The sequence below is a fragment of the Triplophysa dalaica genome, chromosome 1 (genome assembly GCF_015846415.1).
Source record: "Triplophysa dalaica isolate WHDGS20190420 chromosome 1, ASM1584641v1, whole genome shotgun sequence".
Lineage (NCBI taxonomy): Eukaryota > Metazoa > Chordata > Actinopteri > Cypriniformes > Nemacheilidae > Triplophysa > Triplophysa dalaica.
In genome coordinates, this window is record NC_079542.1 from 30,265,470 (window position 1) to 30,291,813 (window position 26,344).

The 26,344-nt window shown below is 36.8% G+C and overlaps 1 protein-coding gene across 4 annotated transcripts in view; it reads right to left on the minus strand.

The window, feature by feature from the left end:
- LOC130425573 (sodium/potassium/calcium exchanger 2-like) overlaps positions 1-24,917 on the minus strand; it is a 47,732-nt gene extending 22,815 nt beyond the window's left edge. For 2 of the 4 annotated variants that reach the window (XM_056751849.1, XM_056751828.1), the window contains exons 1-5: positions 24,685-24,917; positions 22,494-23,486; positions 9,029-9,067; positions 6,657-6,765; positions 2,513-2,527 (exon numbers count right to left, since the gene is read on the minus strand). In XM_056751849.1, coding sequence (XP_056607827.1) covers positions 2,513-2,527; positions 6,657-6,765; positions 9,029-9,067; positions 22,494-23,345 — 1,015 coding nt within the window. In that variant the 5' untranslated portion in view covers positions 23,346-23,486; positions 24,685-24,917. The remainder of the gene's footprint in view (positions 1-2,512; positions 2,528-6,656; positions 6,766-9,028; positions 9,068-22,493; positions 23,487-24,684) is intronic. The other 2 variants (XM_056751839.1, XM_056751859.1) reach the window with 2 other exon arrangements.
- Between the last annotated feature and the right edge of the window lie 1,427 nt (positions 24,918-26,344).

Genomic DNA, 26,344 nt, shown 5'->3' on the forward strand with positions numbered 1-26,344 from the left:
TTCAAGCAGTTATAAGTGCTTTATAATGCATTTGTAAATCACTTATGTATGATTAATGAACACATTTACAAATGCTTTATAAAGGGAACCTTTATGTAAAGTGTTACCAATGTTTCAAAGAACTGTTCCCACGCTTTCCAATTAATTGTCAGTGTATTTAATTACATTTTATAATTGATTAATTATGTATTAAATACAACTGATCCTAAAGTGAGCTTAAATATTTAATTCATGACATCAAATTTTAAATCATCTCTTTAAAATACTAAATAAATGAATACTATGAATAATAAATTACTCATTTCACAGACTTTTCTCATGTCCTTGTTAAATGTTGAGACCAGTGACCTTGCAGAATGACCTCTGCAGGCTGGATCCTCATCCCAGAGGCAGAAAGCTTTTAACATTGATTCAGCTGGGAAAGGGTGTGCGTTTGTGTGCTTGTGTTACTCAATAAAGGTCAAGCATTATAATCTATCAGACAGTTATTGGCATGTGTGAATGTTCATACCCAATCGGCTGGAGGACACTGTATGATGCAAGACGGCGCATTTACGTGTATGTGTCCATTTTCCCGTATCGACAGTTAGTAGTTCCAAAAATAGAAAAATTGCTGGTTTGGCATGGGGGTCGAGTGCAATAATCAATAATAACTGCAGTGAAAGAGGTCAGTCGCAGTTTAAAATGAACACACAAATGCGCCACATCTAAGGTTTATAATATCTCTGAGAGGTTTGAACATCTGATTGTGTGATCTCTGTGTGTGTGTGATAGAAAGGGCCATGTACATGTGGAATTATTTAATGAACTTATGCAATGAATCAATGAGGCTGTTATGTGGGTGTGACACACACATAAAAGTCCAAGAAAAGTACTCGCTAACTTAATGATATTTAGAAACTTTAGCTGTCCCAATATCTAGCAAGCTATCTGAGGCATAATGTTTATTTACCTATTTACATCCGAAAATGTCTGGATGTAACACTTAAAACAACAACTTGATAAGTACTCAATACAGTTTGGCGTCATAAACAGACAGTACAAAAATACACAACAAACAAATGTCTAAAATATTAACAGGCTATTAGTTTATTCATTAGCTCTGTTGTACTTTTTAGAAATACATTTTCAGAGGACTTAAAATAAAAATTTCTGTCATTTATATTTTTCAGTGAAGTTGTTGCAATGGGATATCCTTTGCACAGACTAAAAGTAAACCTCACATTGCTCTCGCAATACAATGACAGTTCATAGCGACCCAATCTATTAAAAATTCATAAGAGTTAATTTAAGGGCCAATTCAATATTTTCTAGTGAAATGCTGATGCGGCGAGAAAAATTTGTGTGCTACACCATCTGCGTGCTGGGACCACGTCCCACCCTATTTGCGCGTGCCTGCCGCGTGACTACATTAAAAATAACCAACTTGCGCGTGCAAAAATATGAAATGTGAATCGTCCCTTAGGCGTGTTATATGCATTTTATTCTTATGAAGTCATGCCATAACAATGAATGATTAATTATTAAGATTTCAATATGGTTTGGTATCTCAATTCTGATTTAAAGGGGTGATATGACGCGGCTTAAACAAATATTATGGTTTGTTTTAGATGTAATGCAATGTGTAAACACGATTCAAGTTTAAAAAACGCTGTATTTTTCGCATACCATGCATGTTTGTATCTTCTCTTTGTCCCACCTCTCTGAAATGCGCCGATTTTTACAAAGCTCATCGCTCTGAAAAGCGAGGCGTGCTGCGGTTGGCCAGTTAACCAGTGTGTAGTGATCGGTGCAATTGTACTGACAGTTACACCCACCATACTTGCGTATACATTTGGGTCTTAGTCAAATCGCGCCATATGACCCCTTTCTTCCTGAAGTCTTATGTCAAGTGAAATCAAAATAACAATTGAGTCAATGTTATTTATGGGTGGGGTTTAAAATACCTGCTGAAAAACAGACAGCTTCGAGTAGCTGGTGTTTGGTTTGTTGCTATGTGAACCTATCATAGTATAGATGAAATAACAATTATGGTCAATTTTAAATGAATTTGTTCATTCGGAGCATATTTACATGTTATCACACATCATAAATTGTCATGAATGCCAAGCCATTTTGTTCTTCTTTAGTTTTTATTGGCCGTTCTGGTTTCGACCATTCGTTTTAAAACATTTATAAAACATCTCTGCAAACAAAGAGCAGTCTGGCTAGGCTAAAACCACCATACCAGATTAAGACGGTTTAAGATTTTTCTTCAGCAGGGACTTCAAACAGATCCACAGAAGATCTCAAACTGTTGTTGACTGGGGTTGTAGCAAATTAAACACACAATGAAATGTGACAGACCACAAATGAAAACTAAAGGAACAAACAGTATTCAGTATTCATTCCTGAATACTGAGAAGAATCACCACATACAGGGACGTACGGCTCAGTTGTGTGTTTTGGGGGGTGACATGGGGGAGTGGTCAGCTGTGACTGTGATGACAACGACATTTAGAGAAAAACTCACCAGAGTCAGCGAATTCTGAGGAAACAGAAAGAGAGAGACAGAAAGAGAGGGAGAGATGAAAATAACAAGCAGAAAAACGATTTAGCTAGTCCAAAGCCATGTAGTGAATAGAAAGATGCAAATGTGTCTCTGTGGCTAAAATTCCATTAACACTAGTGCTGAATGAGTCAAATGGGATGTGATGAGTGACTTGCAACTGACATACAATGAATCAATTGCATGTTTCTTATGTTTTACATTAGGAAATGAGTATATATATTTACTGATATAAAATAGATTTTTATGATATATATATTTTTTATTTTAGCCATTTGAGATTACAAATAAATCACAATACTAAATGTTAAGTAGCTAAATACCAGGCATTTCATTATATTTTAGACAAATCTCAATACCACAGCAATAACCAATACAAACCATTTCGGTAACACTTTATAATAACTGCACGCTATGAATCATTAGTTAAGCATCAGTACATAGTTAATTAATCATTTATGAGGACTAAAGTGAGGACAGGTATGCCATGTAAAGCATTTACAAATGAGAGTTAAAGGCTCAGTTATCTTCTAAACAGAAATAGGAAAAAACACAACACAGAGGGATACAGAACACAGAAATATTTATTTCAAGATGCAAAAGAAATTAAACTGTACAACTGTACATATTAATGAATATAAAACGATTTAATAAAAAATAAAAAATAAATCTCTGCAAAATTAAAATTGTACAACCGAACATATAAATTAACATTAAATTAATTGATATAAAATGAAAAATTAACTTCTGAAAAAAAATTAATTCCTGCACACCTCCAGAAAAAATATAACTGTGAAGTGATATGCAACTCTCATTTGTAAATGCTTTACAAGGCATACATAGTCCTCACTTTAGATGAGCTCACAAAAAATAGTTATCTAACAACTATTAAATGTTTTATAACTAGCTTATTTAATCATGAATTACAGCAGGAATGTGTGTTAAAAAAGCATTTATTAACAAATTAAGTAAATGTTACTATATGTCAGAATAATAAGATATAAATGTGCATTCAAAGAGTTTATTAATCATTTACTTACACTTTCTAAATGATCTCATGAACCACTGACAACTCTTAACTAATTGGTTTGTAAGTAATGTAATCCTTAATTTAGAAATGATGAATTCATCCTTAATAAAGTATGAAAATTTGATTATTAACCATATTATATACATGCTTGTAAATCAAGAACAAAGCATTTATAGCTGTATTTATAAACTGCTTACTAATGTCTATTAATGTGGGGCCAATGCTTCATAAATGATTAATTAACTATGTACTGATGCTTAACTAATGATTCATAGCGTGCAGTTATTATAAAGTGTTACCACAATTTCATATGTAAACAATATTTCAAATTCTTTAGATTTAGTAAAACAACAATTACAAGTAAACTTTGTATTTATCTAACAGTAGTATAAAATAAACGGTAACACTTCATAGCATTTATAAATGTGTTCATTGATGAATAATAAGTGATTTCCAAATGCATTATAAAGCAGTTATAAATGCATGAACAAAAAGGGGATTCTACCGAAATACAAATTGTGAGCATGTATATTAAAAACAACATAACACCCCAAAGTGTCCCGTCTGACAGCCTATATTGCCAACAACATCAAGATTATAATGAATCTGCTTTCGAGTCAATCGATGGTCAATAAATACATACATAGCCATTTGTAGGCTCACTATTTGGCAGGCATTTGGTTAGAACGCCTCTTTTTATTCATGCAGTTATAACTGCTTCATAATGCATTTGGAAATTACTTCTTATCTTTATTTTTTGTCGAATATTGATATTTGATTAATATTATCCATCATTAGGTATGAACGTTATCAGTTGTCATAAGTTACCGTTTACAGTTAAACCAGGAATAACTGGCAGGGATAAGTTATTATTCAGAAATATCCCGACCCTGTATCCAGTTGACAATCAGAACCAAATATTCCAGAGAGGTTAATCATAAAACCAAACACACCATACTGTATGAATATAGACATTAATAGACCCTAGTGCTATATTGCTATACCATACAGAGGATAGTGTGCTGTCAGTCTGATTTAAACACTTTGGGGGCCTTTTTTCATAGCAATTACACAAAGTGAGATCCTCAAGGAAGGTAAGTTTTAGCCCAAACTACCTCAAGAGATGCAATAAACAGGCCATCAACAATATCAAGCCCTTACATTTTTTAAGAGACGTGAGAAACGTTATAGACTTAATTACTGTTAATAATTATTTCACTTATTGAAAAATATCTGAAGGTGCGTTTCCTTTACCTCTTATAGGTCCCTTTGGAATTCCAGTGAAGTATATAACTTTTCAAAAATATCCTATCTTATCCTATCAAAACACACATGTTCTGCACATAACAGACTCACCGTCTAACTGTCATCTATTCCACATCTAACTCTGTTAAAAATCGATATTCTATGTTGTTTATCTTTTCCTTTAGCTCTGCTAAGCTAATAGCTCCACCGAACGGAAGCCAACTTCTGTTTTGTCAGAAATCATCCCTGGAGGAGCTTTTTCACACACTGAATGAATGACAAGCCACCAGATCCAAACCTTTTCCTCAGCCAATGACGTCTGTTTTCCGTGACGATCGTGTAACCTAGTTCTCCTATACACTTTAATGACTAATCAAATAAAAAAGCAGATACTACACAGTCTGTCACATCTCCCCGATACGATTATCTGAGACAGATCTTTGAAAAAATAGCAACAACAGGACTATTTGTATAAATATCTCTTAATATCGTACTGTACAAAATATAAGCACTTTATAACTCACATAAGGGTTCAAAGACGTTCTTAAAAGTTCTGTAAAGTTTTGACAGACAACCGGCTTTCATTCTTAAATATAGCTCATTGTGTGTTAATTCATGTCACAGACACTCACACAATTATATACTGTAAGTATAAAAATCTTAGCACTATTGGGAACATATGAATGGATCACTTGCAATCACAGACATCAAAATCCTATGTTATGCCAGTTAGAAAAGTGAAAGTGTCTTTTTCATGTTTTTACAGTTTGCACCTGAAATAGCGTGCTTACTGTCCCCTTTTAATTGCACAGATTATAAACACATGACAATATTTGTGTGTTTTTAACACATACAATGTAACCTATAGTGTATATATTGTGTTATTCTGTACATGCACAATGAAGCCCTTACCCCAGACATGAGAGCATGTGTGACAAGTTGCAAGTCTGAACACCTGCCAATGCTTTTCCAACCCTGAGGTATTTTTTTTATATTTTACATTCATTTTTAAATAAATAAATAAATAAATAAAAAATTGAAATAAACTTTTTTCCACACACCAGGCAGTTTGGCCACCAAATGTTTATGTTACATGAGCAGGTAAAAATATAAGAACTTAAAGGGATAGTTCACCCAAATGAAATTATTGTAATTATTTTGCTCACCCTCTTGTCATTCTGAACCTGTATGACTTTCTTTCTTCCACATAACACCAAAGAAGATATTCTGAAGAATGTTGATAAACAAACAGCGGTTGCTACCATTGACTTCTATTGTATGAACATAAAACCAATGCAAGTTAATGGCTGCCATCGCTGTTCCGTCAACAACATTTTCCCAAATATCTTCTTTTGTGTTCCGCGAAACAAAGAAAGTCATAAAGGTTTGAAATTACAAGAGGGTGAGTAAATGATGACAGAATTTTCATTTTTGGGTGAACTATCATTTAAAGATCAAATAATACTGGTAGGAATGCATGATTCAGATGAATGGGGGAATGGTGTGAAATGAAATTGTATTTTAAATAAAAAAGTTAACAAATATATGTGTATTCTCTTCTCTCACAAGTTTTATATTTCACTGGAAATCTTTAGGGCCAATAGAACCCATTATGTTTTATTTAAAGGATTTTTTAAATATGCATTACTGTATTGCACAATTCTGCATAAACAATAACACAAAAAATAAAGTACAATTTAAAAATGTAAATAAATATCAGATTTTAAATATTTTGTTTTAAGTACTTTATTCAAAAATGATTGTGCTCATATATGTGTTAAATTTTTGCCTGTATTATGTTGTATGGTTGTGTGTATATATTGTGTGTTTTACCTTCGCTCAAAGGGTCAAGCGTGTGGATCATTAGCTGAAAGATGCTGTTTCTCATCAGGCTGTTGTGTAACGAAGCGGAGCTTCCTCCTCTCTGAAGCCGGGGTTTAGCCTGTCAAAGGACAACAAGAACGTCAATCAAAACCACGGACCGATTACAGCACAAAACAGAATTCCAAGTGACAATACAGTCATCATAGAGACAGAATGAGAGCTCATGATCTCGGGAGGAGAGCGGCTGATAGATCTGTAGCGAGACCGGACACGTTGACCCTTCAAGGGTCAGGGACCAGGGCAGGGGGGTTAGAGGTTGATTAAAGGTTAGAGCATTACTGCTGGTTCACTCTGTCTGGCAGCTGATGCCATGGCAACACGTCAGTGTTGATTTACATGATTCTGAAGGTGTCAGGAGTGTGTGTATGGATGTGTGTTGAGACAAACAGTAAACCCGATCAAAATACTGAGTTATTTGGTGCGACTGTCATGTTATAATTCTCTGTTTCCATTCACTTGTCATGTTCTAAACTAGTGTCTTGTGATATTTATTTAAGTTTATATTATATATATTATACACCCTTTTTTTATAAGGGTGTGATACAGTATCTCCCAGAAGTGAGTACACCCCTCACATTTTTGTAAATATTTTATTATATCTTTTCATGTGACACCACGGAAGAAATTAAACTATGCAACAATGTAAAGTTACGAATGTACAGGTTGCATAGCAGAGTAAATTTGCTGTCCCCTCAAAATAACTCAACACACAGCCAGTAATGTCTAGACCGCTGTCAACAAAAGTGAATACACCCCTAGGTGAAATATCCGAAAAGGGCCCAATTAGCCATTTTCCCTCCCCGGTGTCATGTGATTGGTTAGTGTTACAAGGTCTCAGATGTGAATGGGGAGCAGGTGTGTTTTTACTGGAATTACTGTGTGGATTACTGTGTGGATTGCTGATGAGACCAATACAAACTTTTTTGGTTCAGATGGTGTCAAGCGTGTGTGGTGGCAACCAGGTGATAAGTACCAAGACAAGTGTGTCTTGCCTACGGTCAAGCATGGTGGTGGGAGGGCCATGGTTAATTGAGGGAACCATGAATGGGAACATGGACTGTGATTAGTGTTGGGTATCGTTTTAATTTAAGCGATTCTGATTCTGCTTATCGAATACGGTTCTTATAGATTCTCTGTTCCGATTCCAATATTTTTGGGGGAGAGAAAAAATAGCAAATACTTAAAGAAAGCAGTTTTTACCTTGTATTCTTGTCACAGCCTACTGGATATAACCAGTAGGCTGTAACTGTTCACTGTGGCAATTCGTCAAATAATGAAATAAAAATTCCATTTAGGTAAAATTTAGAAGCAATTACAAACCCAAACTATTTAAGTAAATCACAAAAATACAACATCAAATATATAACATGCAGTTGCTAGATCGTCCATTATCTAAACTATTATTTGTGAATAAAATACTGAATTATTATTTTTTAAAGTGATTAATAATTCAAATTAATATAATTTAAAATAAACTTGAACATGTTGTCATTTAGCTTTCCAAATGTAATTAATTGTGATCACTAAAAATTAAGTAACTTATGCAAAACTGATTGTCTTTTCCTCTCTATCTGTATTTTGTACCGTAGTGTGAGACGCTGCTAATAGCTTAAAGTTATCTGGTGCGTTGTATCAAGAGGTCTCAAGCCTGAGACTAAACACGGTGCATTCCTTTAGATTAAAGACGCTTTTCATCATATAAGAGGTACTTCCTCCCTTTCACAAAATATCTTTACCACCTGTAATGTGGCAATGCTATCATGTTTTTTTCACAAAGTTTAACCAAACTTTTGAACGTTTCATAATGGTAATGATGGTAATGAACTGCGGATGTGTGTAATGAGATAAGGTCCTTGTCGCAGGTCCTGGCAGAGAGATACAACGCTCACTGCTGTTCGCGAGTGTTTGAAAAAGAATTAATAAACAGAACAGACTGTGCTGGAAAATAATGGTGGCCACACGAAAATTGAAACTTTGAAATTTTGACATTTTCGCTTAGGGGTGTACTCACTTTTGTTTACAGCGGTTTAGAAATTAATGGCTGTGTGTTGAGTTTTTTTAAGGGGAAAGCACATGCATACTGTTATACAAGCTGTACACTCATTACTTTACATTGTAGCAAAGTGTAATTTCTTCAGTGTTATCACATGAAAACATACAATAAAATATTTTAAAAAGGGGGGGTGTACCCAATTTTGTAAGATACTGTTTATTTAGAACAAACGATAACCCAGGGGCCATGCTTCAAAATACACAGACAACAGACCACAATGGACCACAACTTACATATACAGTACAGTATACACACGGACAACACTTACCGACACTTTGCTGTCATCTTCCACTCCATTTGGGCTCAGCTTCACAGTCACAAGATGAACAGAAAACAGAAAAGAAGGAGAAGAAATAACAGTACGGTGAAGTGAGACAGGACCAGTACGACTTAAGACACTACACTGACATCAGACTCCATATAGACAATACACATAAGCAACACATCCACTGACATTCAAAGAGCGTGCGCTGTCCTCAAAGAGCATGTGCACTGACCTCTCCCAGTGTGCACTGTCCTAACAGACTCTGATCTCACAAGGTGTGCACACTGATCTCACTGAGTGTGTACTTTGCTCTCACAAAGGGTGTTCTGATATCACACTATGTGCTCTGATCAAAGAAAGTGTGTTCTTCCCTCACAGAGTGTGTACTCTGACCTCACAAAGTGTGTATTCTACGGTGTGTATCAATGTGAAGGCTGCACACTTACAAGGCTCCATATAAAAAATATATCAAATTAACATTTATTCCTCAAAAGACACAATAACTGTAGTGAATTTTTTACCTTGAAATGTAGCGTTTTTTTATTTGAAATAAAACCTTAAATAATAAACCTTGATGATGTATATTGCCTACAAACTGCGCTGCCTTACCTTTGGAAAGGATATTTTGAGTGTGTTCAATGACCCCATTGAGTTTGCGTTCTCATAGCTACATATAACTAGATGCGACATTCAAAACGTCAACATACACTCACCAAAAGGATTATTAGGAACACCCTTCTAATACTGTGTTTGACCCCCTTTCATCTTCAGAACTGCCTTAATTCTACGTGGCATTGTTTCATCAAGGTGCTGAAAGCATTCTTTAGAAATGTTGGCCCATATTGATAGGATAGCATCTTGCAGTTGATGGAGATTTGTGGGATGCACGAAGCTCCCATTCCACCACATCCCAAAGATGCTCTATTGGGTTGAGATCTGGTGACTGTGGGGGCCATTTTAGTACAGTGAACTCATTGTCATGTTCAAGAAACCAATTTGAAATGATTGGAGCATTGTGACATGGTGCATTATCCTGCTGGAAGTAGCCATCAGAGGATGGGTACATGGTGGTCATAAAGGGATGGACATGGTCAGAAACAATGCTCAGGTAGGCCGTGGCATGTAAACAATGCCCAATTGGCACTAAGGGGCCTAAAATGTGCCAAGAAAACATCCCCCACACCATTACACCACCACCGTTATTGCATTAATGAGAAATTGAACAGGTGTTCCTAATAATCCTTTAGGTGAGAGTATTTTCCATTTTGGAATGGTCCACTGGCATCACCACCTACCAGTTTGCTAAATTGCAGCAACACTGTGCAGCCATGGCTGAGAAAACCACAGGGATTGAAATTCCCAAAAAATTGGATACCCATTTGTAGTTGTCATGTGTTAGTTTAACAAACATAATTAAAAAAAAAGTAAGTTTTCATAATCATACACGCCTATAACTAAAGACCAAGGTCAAGATCTATGTAACAAACTGAATCACTAGCCTTATGTCCAAAGTCCATAACAAAACTTTACACTCATACAGAAAATCATTTTAAGAAAGACACCTAAATAATGAAAGCTTTTCATTCATAACCTGGGAAAAAAACAACCCCTAGCCCAGCAATGAAAAACCTTGGAAAGACAGTTCAACACTAGTTCGCCAGTCACTACCTTGCTCCATTTTAATATGGTGGACGACCCATGTATGTCAGCCCATAAAAACAGCTTCTGATGAGTCGTCTAGTTATAAATACATCTATGTGTGTTCTGTTCTCATTAAGTGTCTTTTCTGACCTTGTCAAGAATGTTTTCTGAATTAAGTGTGCTTTCTCTGACCTTACAAAATTTGCTCTAATCTTATCAAAATTGTGCAGACCTTTGATGACACACTGTTTATTCTGACATCAAACATTTTTGACATATTATAAAATGTGCAAATCACAGTTCTCTTGGTTTACACATTTAATGCCCATTTAATTTCCTCGAAAAATCATAAAAAGTGTTCCCAAGGATGCATGTGAGTCTTGTCACAGACTCTTAAAACAGCAAAGTGTGATGGGTAATTTTACCTGTCAGTCAAAACCAAGTCTACAGTAAACAGTCTGCCTCTGCAAAACAAGAGCTATGATACGTATTAATGTCCACAGGAGTCCAACATCTAAAAGGTCCTTGTCTGCAGAAGTCAGTACGCCTACCTGCCGAACGGACCGCTCTGAGGTTCTAGAACCAGTGGATCTTTAGTCATGAAGCTAATGAAAGACAATCTAAACTAAGATGCACATAGAGCCCCTGGCAGTCCATTTTTAAAAGAGAAAATCAATCTGTTTTTCCCCGTCTCAGAACACATACAGTAGTCTACTCAACAGCAGTTGGTAAAATTTAATGCAGGACCAACCTGCACTATAAGTCCATTAAAAACCATGATCCATTTCCAACCTTCCATTTGGTGGTAAAAATAAATCTATTTGTTTCCCCAGAGCAGAAAACTTTAAGAGCTTGTTTCTGTTTTAGCCAAGACTAATTTATGGCTTGAAAAAATGAGGTCTCGGAGACAATCCCTATATTAGCCTCTTCATCATATTCCAGAAACAACGCCACAAAGATGAGTACATTCTGAGTCCTTCCTCCTCATGCTTATTAGGGATCTTATTTTCTACAAGCAGAACTAATTAGAAAAGAAATTCACACTCATCAGCTGCATGGGATTACAGGACAACACAGACGCCAAAGTGCTAATTACAACAAAGGAGCCAAATAACTAACCACCAATACATTTAAACATTTAAGTGCAGAATCCCATAATGAAATCAGGGGAGGGGTTTCTTACAAAAACATTAAAGATCAAGTTTCATCCTATGTCACGCATTCTGACTTCTTCACATTGTTAAACATGCTCGCTTCTTATGCTTAACATGGTCAATTTATTAAAAACGAGTTGGACGTATGATGTAGTATTTATGTACTTGATACACTCCCCCAGCATTCCAACTTTCAAGAATCTAGTCTGTGGTCTTCTGTCCGATTGCCATCAGAGGTCACCCTTTCACGTATGAGTGAAGGGTCGCGTTCCTCCGCCACACCCACAATGAACATTGAACCAACAATCAACAAAGCATAGTCCATAAACTGACTGAAAGATGAGCTGGGTAGTTTACGTCTTAACCTAGACCTTAAGGATAATGATAGCTATCGTACCATGATACAGTTTTGTGGGGATGGTTTGTGTCTGTGAATCAAATATTTGGAATACAAGAATATAAGGCCCATTAACTAACTAAATAGTGCATCTATGCGCAAGGATTTCAACAAAATGGACAGCTTAGTTTCAATTTCTGTAAGCGGCTTAGGGCAACAAGCCAGACACATTTTAAGACGTGATCAGGGCAATAAAATGTCTGACTGTCAGATTTGAGATTAATGCCGAAAATGTCATGGTGAAATTGTGATTTTGGAGGTGGTAGACTGTATATTCAGGTCATGATTTAAGCATTAGTAAACTGTGATATAACTGATTAATATCTTTTTCAACTACTTGCATGTCATTGGTTATATGACATATACATGTAGTTGATAAAAGATGAAACATTTTTTTTCACAGTGATCAGTTATGATTGGGATAAAAGACATTGATATTGACCAAAGACTGAAGTGTGATTGTATGTGTGTCTGGGTCACCTTGATGATGACCAACAAACAGAGCTGGATGTGTTTGAGATTATGAGCACATGCTACTGAATGGCGTTTACAGAGTAAATTTAGTCATAATGATAATTAGCCTTTCATAGACCCCATCACAGTAACTGATTGCAATCAAAACTGCTTTAATCTGCTTAGTAACGTAGACAAACACGATAAGTGCCAGGCCTTGAATTTCGGCGCGGGATTGTGCATAATTTAAATAATTCCTGCAAGTCTAGCTCTTATTATGCGAGAAATTAAAACAACCTTTAAATCCACCCAATGCTACTCATGTAAGGGGGGAATTCCCCCCAGAATGAAAAACTAAATTTAAACCACGACCGCTCTATGTGAACAAATAAAGGCCTCATATACTGGACAGAAAATGAATCAAGTGTACAACATGATTAAAATCAGTCTCTGATGCTGTGTCTGTGATAGGTTTATGGGTAATTCCTACTGAAAATGTATTAAAAGTTCTTAAAGAAGCTAGGAATTGAATAGTCATTCAAAATGCCGAGCAGTTTAGTGACCGATAATCAGACACTGAAGACAAACAGCTACAGTAGGACAACAACGTGTCCATTGTGTCCAGCACAACATCCCATACAGATGACGTGATGGTTTACTAAGAAAAGTCCTCCCTGTTCCACTGCCTACATTAGCTATTTCCCTAACCTTTTAAAATAGCTGAGATCGATCAAGCTTCAGATTTCTCTCTGTCTCTCGGCTCCTCACCTTCAGCTCTTGTCACGAGTGACCTTGCTACTCGAAACCAAATATAGACTAGCACGATCTCCTTACATAGAAACATAATTACATGCATAAGTCTGACAACAGGAGCAGGACGTAATGTCCATTTTAATTTACCAATGTACATGTGGAAACCATTGTTTGTCTTTGTTCATTTTGTTGTTTTTTGTTATTTTTCAATAAAACCATCACAAGTTTGGATGCAAAAGAATGAAAATTTAATTCAATCCAAGGACTGAATTCACGACACTTGTTTATTAACATCTGTTTATTTAAGAAAGCAATTAATATGCATTATTACATATTGATTTACATTTACATTTTTATTCATACCCTCCTCTAATGCAGATGAGGGCTGATATTAGCAAAACACCACCTACAAGCCAGATGCAACGATCAATTTAGACTCTGTATGTCATGTGGCAAGAGGGTCAAACATTCTGCTGTCACATGGACAAAACATGTTATTTTAACATACTGGAGCCGATACCATCAAAGAGCATGTAGTCTGTGACTAAAAACCTGTTTGCAATATTGACTCAATGCTTAAACCTTAATCACTGTTCTAAACAGAGTATGTATATGTTGCTTTAGCTTTCACTGGATGACCATTAAGACACAAACTTTCCGTACATATAACGATTTTCAACATATAGGCTACTATTTTTACAGTTTGTAATGCTTATGTCCGCAATTTGCAACCAATGTCATGCATGGCTGTCGGAACCATTGTATGTGTGGAATACACCCACTTTTTAAGACCAATGATATTGGACTCACTTTTATCGCCTCTAATTTAGTGTATATTTACATTTAGTCATTTAACAGACACTTTTATTCAAAGCAACTTACAGAGAGTCAGGGAGCAATTAGCGACAGGAGCAATAATACAATATGTGTTTATACAAAGTTAATAGTTTCAGCAAAAGCTAGATCAATACGTATTGAGAGGGTAAGTTTTTATTTCATTTGTCTGTCAAGTATTTACAGAAGAGATGGGTTTTAAGTAGTTTTTTGTAGTAGTGTTTGCACGGACTGAGTCAGGAGGAATGTCTTTCACATTTATGGTGCTGTCAGTTAAATCCATTCCACCTGGGTCATTCAGAGTCCATATAAATATATTAGTTCCGTTTCGACACAGCAAGAATTGTTGTACATTACACATTATAAAATATTATAAAACAGTTATTTCTAGATCTCGAATCTGATTGGCTGAGAGACCTGAACCGGCACTAAGCGAGGTCGGACTTATGAAAGTGAAATTAAAACACGCACATTGGCAGTGTCTGGCAATGCTCAGGAATGGTTTAAAAAATTACTGCATGCACTGTAAAAAATGACACAGATATTTACTTAAAAAAATTAAGGTAACAGTATTACACAAAATATTTTAAAGTACTTTGAAGCATATTTTTAATGCAATATTCCATGAATAAATCAAGTAAAACTACCTAAATTATTTAAGCAGGTCACATGATAAACTTTAAAAATCAAGGAGAATTAATAATTTGAACATTTGAGTTAACTTCTTGAACTTTTTTCACTTCAGTTCAAAATTTACTATTGTTAACGACATATTTAATGTACAAGTAAGCTGAAAGTTGACTCAGTACTGACAGTACAGCATTACTGTTCACTGTGGAAGAAAAAAAACACTCAGCTTGAGCTCTCCCACAACCTAAGTACAAGCACCGCTCTTCTGAAAGATGGTAACCACGAAACTCAGAAATAAAAACAGAATATCTTCTAAATCTTTAAGAGAACAGAACAATAAACACTGTCAAGTCTTTCATTTTATTCTAAAGCACATAAAATAGCACTTTTTCACAAAAATGACTCTCCTAATGCTGTCGCATTTTTACAGTGTGCAAAGCATGCTGGGAATTCTAAATTCACTCCTCAGTTAGCGAAATTAACTTAAATTATTCATGTAGTTCCACCACAAAATGGGGTGAGGATCCTTCATACAAGTTTAAGTGGGTTGAACATGATAAAATTAAGTTGAACTCACTCAATTATTTGTGCATTAAGAATTCTGAGATATCTCTATAATTTAAATTTAAATTTTGGTTAAAAAAACAAGAACACAGTTGTATTAAGTAAAGTTTACTCAATTAATTTCATGAAATCTACTATGACACAGAATATTTTTTTACAGTGTGGGACACAATGGTCTCGATACGTTATTTACCGTACACAAGTGCATGTTTACATTAAAACGAAAGGTAACCCAAGGCAAAATGCGTAATAACGCTTTCTCTGTGAGTTGCCTCTTAGTCTCACTCTCTTTCATTCAATCACACGTCTTGTCTCATTATTTCTCACTTATAACTTCACTGAAGCAGCACTAAGCTAATTCGCTAACACGATGGTTTGGAAACAGTAACGGAGAAATAGAGGGTTTGTTTAACGTTTATGCTGGGCTGGAAATTGTGGCGGAAAAAAGTATCTCCCCATTTTCTTTAAAAACCAAAGAGGTTTTAAGACCCTCCAATGTTGTTTTTGATTTATCTACACACTTGTTCAGTCAAACTGTTGTATAAATGCAATATTTAGGCATTTTCCTAATCTCTACTTCATTTTGTAAAAAAAAATCTGTTAACCTTCTTAACGTTCGTTCTAAAGTTGTACCTTATCGTTAATACGTTAATACGCATCAAATTTAATTTAAAATACTAAAATTAAAATTAAATTTAGTATTACATTTACATCTTTACTTTAACTAAGTTTTTTATTGTACAAATAAAGTAATCAGGTTTAATACACTCCGTGTAGGCTATTGAAGTGTTTTCATGAATAAAATGGTCATACAGTGATGGTTGTTAGTGTTTTTAATTACAGCCTATATTTCCAAGACACAGCAGCTGGCAAACCATTTGACAGGTAAGGCGTAGTCTACATAAAGGGAATTTTATGGGGAGTTTGGTCAAACTATGGCAGCGAGACAGCGAATAGTTGTCTTAAATCATAGACAGCGCCGTCCGCGGAGCCAGTTGGTATATTTGCACAATTTAATTAGAGAACATTTTAGTCCCCTAGCTACCATGTCAGAAGAGAAAATTCTGCACGGGAGAAAATTCTGCAGCTCTTGCATCTTGTTGGCCCAACTTTGTAGAAACAAACTCGACGGAGCTACTCCCTCAGCCCTGAAAATCAGCTGCTTGGCGGCTCTTCGTTTTTATGCCATGGAGTTTTCTGGAGGTGTTTGGGGATGAATATGGGTTAAGGAAGACCTCAGTGTGGCGGTGCGTTCACCCAGTGACAAACATCCTTCTCCAAAGTGCCACCGATTACATACATAGGCCTTTCGCCAGGCACGAAGTGATGGAGGCAAATCAAGGTTTCCATGCCATTGTGGTCGTCCTGTGAGTGATTGGCATTCTGGATGGGACACTTACCCCTATAGACAAATGAGTGATTTACGCCAATGATCTGAATCAGCAGGATCATGGAGAACATCAACACATGATGGCAAACAATGAGAATATAAATGACCCTTTCAAAAACAATCGAAGTCAAACAGCCAGATAATGTAGCTGGTTAACGCAGAAAATGTATGGACGTGAGGAAGCGGGATCGGACACTTGCAAAATTATAAATACATACATACACTCACACATATTTCTTTCTTTCTTTATACTATTTCAGTGAGCCCTGAAAGGCGATTCTTTATAATAAAATTGTTTTCTCAATACTTTACCCACTCTATAACGCAAGGTAGAGCAAACAATCGATTCTCGAGGCATCGCTATCAACCTATTCAGCACCACCGCCATGGACAGCACCTTCTAACACTGCACTTAAGGAGGTTTACCTTAAGTAACCTCAAAAGGTTAGGTTCGGAGAACACGCCTAGAAAAGGTATATCTTGAGATATGGTGTACCTTTATAACCTGCGTAGCGCTCTAAGAGACAACGTTATTGGGAAACGCAGCTCTGGTGTGTCAAGAAGAGGAGTGAGTTGCATCGAACTTGCGTCAATGGTGTCAAAAGTATTTGTCTGGTGTCTCTCTCACTGCACCACTGAAGCTTTTCTATTTTTTCTTTCTTTCTATACTGTTTGTCTCCACTATTTGTTGTTAAACGTATTTTTTGTGAACCTGTTATTCAACAGTGCTTAGTGCTACATACATTTTAATTTATCTGACTTTCAATGGGTCGTATTTTTACCACTCCTCAACATCATTATTGGTCAGTTTAAATTTAAAACAAACTTCACAATTTAACATCATAAAGTTTGTCCTTATGATAAAACAGTGTTCTAACATAACAATTCATTTTGACATAGGAACAAATATGTTTTGTATTTATTGCATTTAAGAATTTTTTGTGTATATAAAAAGTGTCCATGACTGATGCTTTCATCCTCTGCAAAAGGACTTTTTACACATGATCTTAATATTATGCTTGACATCTGCCAGTACATTTCTAATGGATACCGGTTAGCAGATTTCTCCATAGATTGTGGAAAGCTATTACGCAGACACAAAAATCAATTTCATTAATGTCTAATTATGTGTGGTGAATAAACACTTCATTGGGGATCATGATTTCTTTTTTGATATTGACCATTGACATTGATAAGATTTTTTTAATTTGTCAGTTAATGTTTTGAAATTAATTAATGCTATTTCAAAAAAACATGTATGACATCCTTGAAATCTAGATTTCATAATAATCACCCACCCTAAGTCAGCATGAAACATGAAGTAGTTTTTCCCACATAGTGATGTATATCCACGTGAAACAGTGGATACAAAGTGATAGATTATCCTGCAGTAACCACAACAAGACTAAGTGTCTCTAGTGATTTCTATTTAAAACTTAAAATACCTCAAAAATATGTGCCGGGAACCGTTTTTAAGCTGGACTTTGTGTATGGTGTATCTGATAAGGATAAGAATTATACCAGCTCAGATATATCTGGGCTCTGCATCATATTCACATATGGACAAGCATATTGAATGTTTAAGTAGGCAATGATGAAAAAGCACCTTCTGTTCATTTTTGTAGCGCTATGCCAAGCTGTTAATAATGCAAAACCACATTCTGATTAAGCAGCAAGCAGCTAACAAGCAGCTTTTGAACAGAGAGAATATTGTACTATAAACATTGAGGAAATATTTTGGTATTGAACCGCCACCCCCTCCCCCCACAGCCATTACAATATCTGACCATATTTTATGAAGTCAAGATAAATCCTGATTTAGTTAAAGCTTTCGGAACTCATACCTGCACAACTCATTTATTTCTCTTGTCACAAGTAAAAACTAAATCCTTACAGAGAGCAAATCGTGCGGATAAAGATGCTTTAGCTTAACCCGTGCAGAGCAAAGGGGTCCACATAGCCTGAATATAATCACAGTTCACCGCTGGACATTAAGACTAACAGTCATTCACATTTACCAGAACCGACTGATCCTGTTACCCAACTGGTACAGCATTGCATTAGCAAAGATAATGACTTTGTGCTGTTCAACCAAAAGTTATTTGATTTTCAATTTCTGATAAAGAAATGTAGAAAATCTATATAGAATGATACTTACATAACTTACCTAAAAATATTTTAAATACTTCCTGTGAAGAAGCTTGGTAATATCCAAATAGTAATTGGCCAAATCAGGTCCTGAGGTATATTTTACACTGCAGTGAAGAGAAAGGTTGGTGTTTTTTTTGTGCCTTGTTAACCCTGAAGCCTGTGCATTCATCTTCCAGAACTCATGAATCACCAGCAATATGCTTCACCTCACTTCACATCACCATAGAGACCTGTCTCATGTTAAAGTAATTAGGGTTAAAGAAAGACAGTGGCATCCATATTTGACATGTCAGTCTAAACCAGCGAGGCGCTACATAGGAGATACATAAAAAATAAAAGATAATAACAATTTGTGCACTGCTATGACTAATGGGTGATATGCAAAAGTCTATGTGGTCGATCTAACACAGAAAGTTCCACTTTCCAGTAAATTAAATCAATCATTAATGGTTAAAGATCTTCTAGAAGGGGCTCTACAGAGGTGTACAGTCTTTTGAGATATTTGGAGACCTGTGCGTATGCACAGTTGCTGAAATGATCTCAGAAAAAAGGTGTTTTAAAGGTGAAACAAAAGTTAGGGTTTGGTTGATGTCAAGTTTATTTGTTGTTTGAAATGATGCTATTTAATTGTGGATTTAGCCAGCAATTTTAGACATCTCTGTCTTCACCCATTCAAGTACATAGAAATTTCATATTGTTGACAATAACACGGTCGCAGAGTGTGCTAGCATTCCTAAAGAGACTTTGGATCTGTTTTTTGACACTTTAATATTACATCACTCGAATAAAGTCAGTGCCAGTGGTTCTTACCACCTCAAATGAACCTTTTCAACCCTGTGTGATTCCTGCCCACTGAAGTTAAGCCTTCAATAGGCACCATCTGATATCTGAATCACGTCAGCAGATCCAGGCCGAGGTTGTCAATATGCTCAGAGGAGCGTAAAAATATTTTCTTTAAACAGGACACAATTTGTTCAGCTTATCCCGGCAGAGCTTCATCCACACTAGACATTGTTTAATCCCCTGTGAATAGAATGACGTAAGGAACACGATTCCACAATCCCCCACTGCTGTGATATAGCCCACTCTAAACTCCAGTTTAACAACGATTCTCTTGCCTCGTTTCCACGCCAAAATGGCAGCATGGTTAATCAAAAATCTCATATTGGCTTAATGTATCACTCAATGTCAACTTTGTTTGGTTGTTGTGGATGTCATACTTTATCACTCCTAAATCTCAGAATTCTGGTAAATGTAGGTACCTAAGACAGTCTGATTTCACAAATCTGGTCCACACGAGACCAAACACCAGGAGCAGGGCCCCACAGCAGCTACACTATGTGGCCCTATTCCACTTGATGTGGGCGGTCTCGTAGATTTCGCTCAAGCGTGCTCATCAAAGTGAGAATGACTGCGTAAGAGCTACAAAAATACAGCTTGCAATTATTGCAGCATTGATCCTAAATCCACTTTGCTGAATTTGTGGATTTTGCAGGGTTAAATGTGCAGGTGGTAAAAAAATAGTGCAGAGTGTTCAGATGGAATGATTACGGATCTAAGCTGTCTGAGAATGCTGCACAAGCAAATAAAATCGTTTTTTTTGTGTTGCTGACAACAATCATAAAATCTAAACCTATTTTTGATTAAGAGTAGAAAACTCTTTTACTGTAGCATCACCTGTCTGTATATTTAAAGCCTGGCATATATGATGGGCATATTTTTCTCAGGAATATAGGCCATACTGCCAAATGCAGATAACGGAAAACATGTTTAGATTTTTAGGTGACTAGTTACATTTCTAACAGTTTTACAAAAAAAAAGACTTAAAATAAGCAAGATGGACATAATGGATGTCTATCACAAATCCAGCTTGATATATACAACTTTATTTTTCATCCACGCACTGACGAATATTAAAAAAGAATAAAACTGAAAACATGAAAAGGAGCCCATGGAAAAGGCATTTTTGATTGTGTCTGCATTTTATTACCTTTGTTTTACATTATTATTCTATCAAATATCACAAACTATGCATCATTTTGAAAGCTAAAACACTTAACATTTATATTCTGAATTTATCTTTGCAATCAATAAAATGCTCAAAAAGGGGTGATTATAAAAAGTTGCATTGTTGTTTATATGCTGTTTTTAATATGCTTTAAGATAAAAACATTTGCAAATACATAATTTTAAACACTTGCAGAGTATATTCTCCATCAAACTGCAGATTATCAAAGACAGTAAAAAAATGATTTTTGAAACTGCCTCTGCTCCCATCACATTCATATAATTGAGCCGTTGCAATGCTCACACGTCGAATGATGCATCTATGTACCAGTGATCCAAACTCAGTCAATTAAATAGATGTAGGGCTAATTTGCATATTCAGTCATCTGCATTTACTAAATGAAGCAAAGATGTAGAGTTACATTCAAGTCATTTTAAGGCATAAAGAACTTTGACATATGTTGTTTTAATGCTTAAAGGTGAATTTTAAGTGATAGAATGATCAAATGCAGAGGGACTTTAACACTTTCTATGACAAAGACCAAAGCCCAGTTTTCTGGTTTAGTCATGTGTTGTACAGTACGGCACTTCTGGGTTCAGGGATTAGGTGTGAGGTGAAACTGTGGTATTAGATCATGATTGTTGTTACAGGAGGCCTAGCTACAACTGAGACAAATGGATTACCGGACATAAAGCCAGCAGGATTACTGCCGTTTCATGCATGAGTGCTGCGGCGCATTTAAACAACATGTGCCTTCGTTAGCAACCAAAACATTTCCTGCAGCAAAACTATATTTACGGACATGAAGGAGGATCTTTATGTGTCCTATTAAGAATAGATCTACCTGTTGCCTGGCAACATTGATGGGCCAACTCAGGTCCGGTACTGTGCATTTATAATGTATAGGAGTGCTCATTGTCCTCCCGAAAGGTTCTGCATGCCGACTATCCTGTCCTGAAGCGGTATGACCCATCTGGCCCAAATCCTGCGACTGATTTGCTGTCCTGTGCTGTTATTATCACTGTCACTACAATTGAACACTGTCTTTGGACAAGCTCACGACGGAAGTATTGCTGGTTTCTTGAGAATTCCAATACTTTAATTTGAGCAAGGGTGTTGTCCTAAGAACAGCAAACCAATCCATGTCACTACATTTTAATCATATTTCTGTCGTGCTTTCTTGCGGGTTTGTTTGGTCAACAAATGAATAACAGGGCCAGCCCCAAATTACACATTTGATGAGACCTCGTGAACTCGTGTCCATGAAGTCCATGACACCGCAAGGTGTCCAATCTGTTGCTTTCTGATTCAAAAGCACACTTACAAGTAGCATTTGTAGCTGTTTTGCTCCTGCATTGGTTCTGGATTTACAGCAGACTACAACCTGACAGTTGATAAGACTTTATGTAACCAATGTTTTGCAAGACCACAAGGAACCCATAGAATCTATTAAAGTTTGACATTCTGAAAAGGAAGAGGTGGTGTCAACTCACCTTCGGTTGAGCCTCCACCTCTACGACCTGGTTTCTGTAAATGATGCCCTTGACCAGAGTCTCTACATTTCCATTGAACTTCATGAACACAACATAGCAAGCATAGGCCAGCAGCAGACTAATGCTCTCCCAGTATGTAATGTAGTTATCCAGGAAGAAAACAATAAGCATGATGAGGCCAACAATGTAGAAGAAGACATCCCTGAACAGAGGCCACCACGTCAGGTTCAGGATCTCTTTAGAGAAAACGGCACACATCCCAATGACGAACAGGATGTTGAACACCGCAGAGCCAACAATGGTCCCGATGCCCACGTTACTGTGGGAAATGAAGACGCCAATGACAGAAGTGAAGAGCTCGGGAGCCGAGCCCCCGGCTGCCATGAATGTGGCGCCTGCAACATCGTCTGAGATTGTGAGTTTTTCAGTGATGACGGTCAGCGCTGGAACGAAGAACTCGTCGCACACAAGGGCAAGGGCAATGAACATGTACATCATTCCGAGCATGTGCAGTATCACCGCGCCCCGTCTGCGGTCCTCTAGGCTGAACAGGTCAGTCGGGTAGTCCCCCTGACTTTCATTCGACTGCACGGATGAGCGCATGGCCACGGGCGTGTCCTCTGAGAGGTTTCCCAGGTGTGTGGACAGCAGAGTCCTGTGTGGTGTGTGGCTCTGTAGCTCTTCCCACTGGGAAGGCCGGGGCCACAAAAAGGCCACTGCACTTATTGCTACGAGAGCAATGAGGAGGCCGAGTACCCTTGCAGGCCGACACTTCCTCCATGTGCAGTGGGGGCGCTGGCGGGCACAGACAGTCTGGTGGTACTGCAGCAGTGCATCTGAGTTGGAGGCCATGGTCGACCTCCTGGCTTTGACGTTGATGCGCTCTCTCAGTACGCTATGGATGGGCTTAGCGCATGCCGGGCATGCTACTTGTCCAGTAAATCAGCGGTATCCAGAAGTCCTTCAGCACACCATAGGCTCCCTCATATTAGCCTGAGAAAAATAATCACAGAGACAGCCGAGATGGGGGGGGTTAATCATACACAGTACACAGTGGACGAATATCTGCACTCACTATCCAGACACGCACATGAAGTATTAAAAGCGTGTCCGTGTGTGTGCACGTGTGAATCTGTGAGCGTCCGTGATTGCTGACTAGCTCTTCCTCTCAGCTGCATCTGCATTTTCAAGGTCACATAGAAATTGCACAATGTCAAAAGCACGTCTGCACCTCTATCATGCTCGGCGCAGCAGTTTCACAAACATGAGCCTTACATAACCAAAAATAACAGCTTAAATTAATTCACATACATCACTGACAAATAGAAACCAATACAAGACACATCTAAACCAGTTCTAAAGGGCTAGTTGCGCTTCTGATCACCTGAAGATTCCAGAATCAAACCTAACGCTGTCCCAAAACAATGATCAAAATCTCTCTAGATCAACACTAGCCTATGGCTCAAGTCCTGTATTCTGAAACGTTATTTTATTTACATGTATATATGTGTTTTCCAGGTTCAGCAACACTGTATAACCACTAAAGTGTACAGTGTAAAATAGGTCAGCATTACAAGTGCTGTACAATTATTAACCTATTATTTAAATCTTCAGCAGTTGTATTTTAAGCCAAAGTTGTTTTAGTTATTAGTCATCAATATTTGTGGGAATGGAAAAACTTGGGAATGTATATATTAAGGATAAATAACAAAAAGTAGTAAAACAAGTAAATAACTGAACGTATAAAGAAACACATTTCTCGAAACCCATTAGGTCATGCTAGCAGCATTGTTTTTTCAGATATTCATCATTTCATGTTCTGGACACAAGCTGTACAATCTCAGTGCGTGGCAATGTCACATTTAATAATGCTGTCATTTATCATGCTGTTTTTTGAAAGAGTATGGCTGGCATACCTGAAAATTCAATGCCTGTCTGTTATGCAACAGACGTGTCATTCTTATGACCTCTAAGCTATGTGTGAGGAAAAATAAATAGCTAATAAATCCCAAAATATAAAACTGTAAAATGGTTTAGTCATACTACAGCAAGTTATAATACAGCGCAGCGTCGTGTGCCCATACTCATCACTAACAATGCGTCATGTGTAACGAACCAATTCCGACGTGTCCAATAAGGATAGACAAGTATATGCGTTGATCAACGTGAATATAAGAAACGAAATACTTACATTCAGATGTGATGCATGAACGCTACGGCAGGGCGCGTGCAGCAGGTCGACAGTCCGCGTGCGTCCTCTCTCATGCCCTTTGAGGAGGATAGTGATGCTGGTGCTGATGTTACTACGGGGTGGAGCTCCTAGATCGCACCTCTATCATGCTTTTATTCCCAGAAATCACCTATAGCGATGACCAACGATATGACTCACCACGAGCTCTCTCTCTCTCTTTGCGTGTGTGTGCGTGCGTGCGAGCGGGCGTGTGCGTGTGTGTGTGTGTGTGTGTGTCTTCTTCACACAGGTGCATAGATCCAAGTGGCCCTGTAACGTCACGATGGCCCGGTTAAAGGGTTGCCCTGGTTACGGGACCGCGGTTCTCCGATCGGAGAACTCGTTCATCAACATGAGTTTACAACGATATCATAATCAAAAGCATTTCCAAATCTGCACACATTTCAATCTACATATAGCACGTATTTATTTCACACACTGTTTTGCACAGAATAGTTCCAAAACTTCAGGTCAAAATAATTGCAAAAAAAGTATAAATAGCAAATAGAAATAGTAAAATATATAAGATAAGATATTGATTTGGGGGTAGTAAAGTTAAAAGACAAACAACCAAAATGGCGAACATTTCATTTTACAGAAATATGCTAGAAAAAAAGGTTTATTTTTACACACAAGCATATTTAATTATGTCTTTATGAATAAACAAAAACAACACAACCTTTTAATTTAAGGTCAATTTTCATAATAGAACAGCAAATTTGCATTTTTCATTTTAAAAGCATACCCGTGTTTGGGAATATTTAAAAATGTAATTGCTTTTTGCATGTGCAGATCTTTGCAGTACATCTTTGCTCAATCTTTACAAATGCCTAGAGTCCTGGACACACATCACTAACGTTTCCTCACCCTAACGCACGTACGCACACGTTAATATATGTCATTCACACGTCTCTTTTTCTCTTTAGGCTATTGTCCTCACAAATAGTAACGTTCTTGTAGGAGATACTGGAATTGAAGACAATTTGTGTAAAAAGAGCTACAAATATTCCTTAAGCTAGAATTTAGAGCACAGTAACATCAGCATTGAAATAAAAACCTAAACAATGTTACCCAAACAAAACACATGAGTAACATAAAATCAATAAAAATGTTAACATATACCACATTAAACTGTTCATTGTTAGCATGAACACATCACTGAGTACAGGATATACACATTAAAAATATAGTTATCCACTTACACACACATAATAATAATAATAATAACGATCAAATAAATATATACCCCTTTAAAATATGTTGTAAATTGTGTGTTATAGTAAAACTGCCCAACAGTGCCACCATGGGGAAAAAGTGTGTCAGAATATAGGCATCAGGCCTTAATTTTTTTTTACATGAAAAATTTCATTAAAGCAAGTGTTATCGATCAACTACTTACCCTCTCTCTGTTACATCCCCTCGTTATTTTTTTGTTTTTATTTAACATTAAGTTACATATTTTAAGTCCCTGTCTATTGTTTGCATTTTTCTAAAGAACCTTTAGGCAACATGCAAAAATACCTTATTAACATTTGTTAATGCCACATATTGTGCGTGAAAGGTGAACATTCTTACATCATTTGCTTTTATCATCTGCAGAACACAACAGAAGATATTTTGA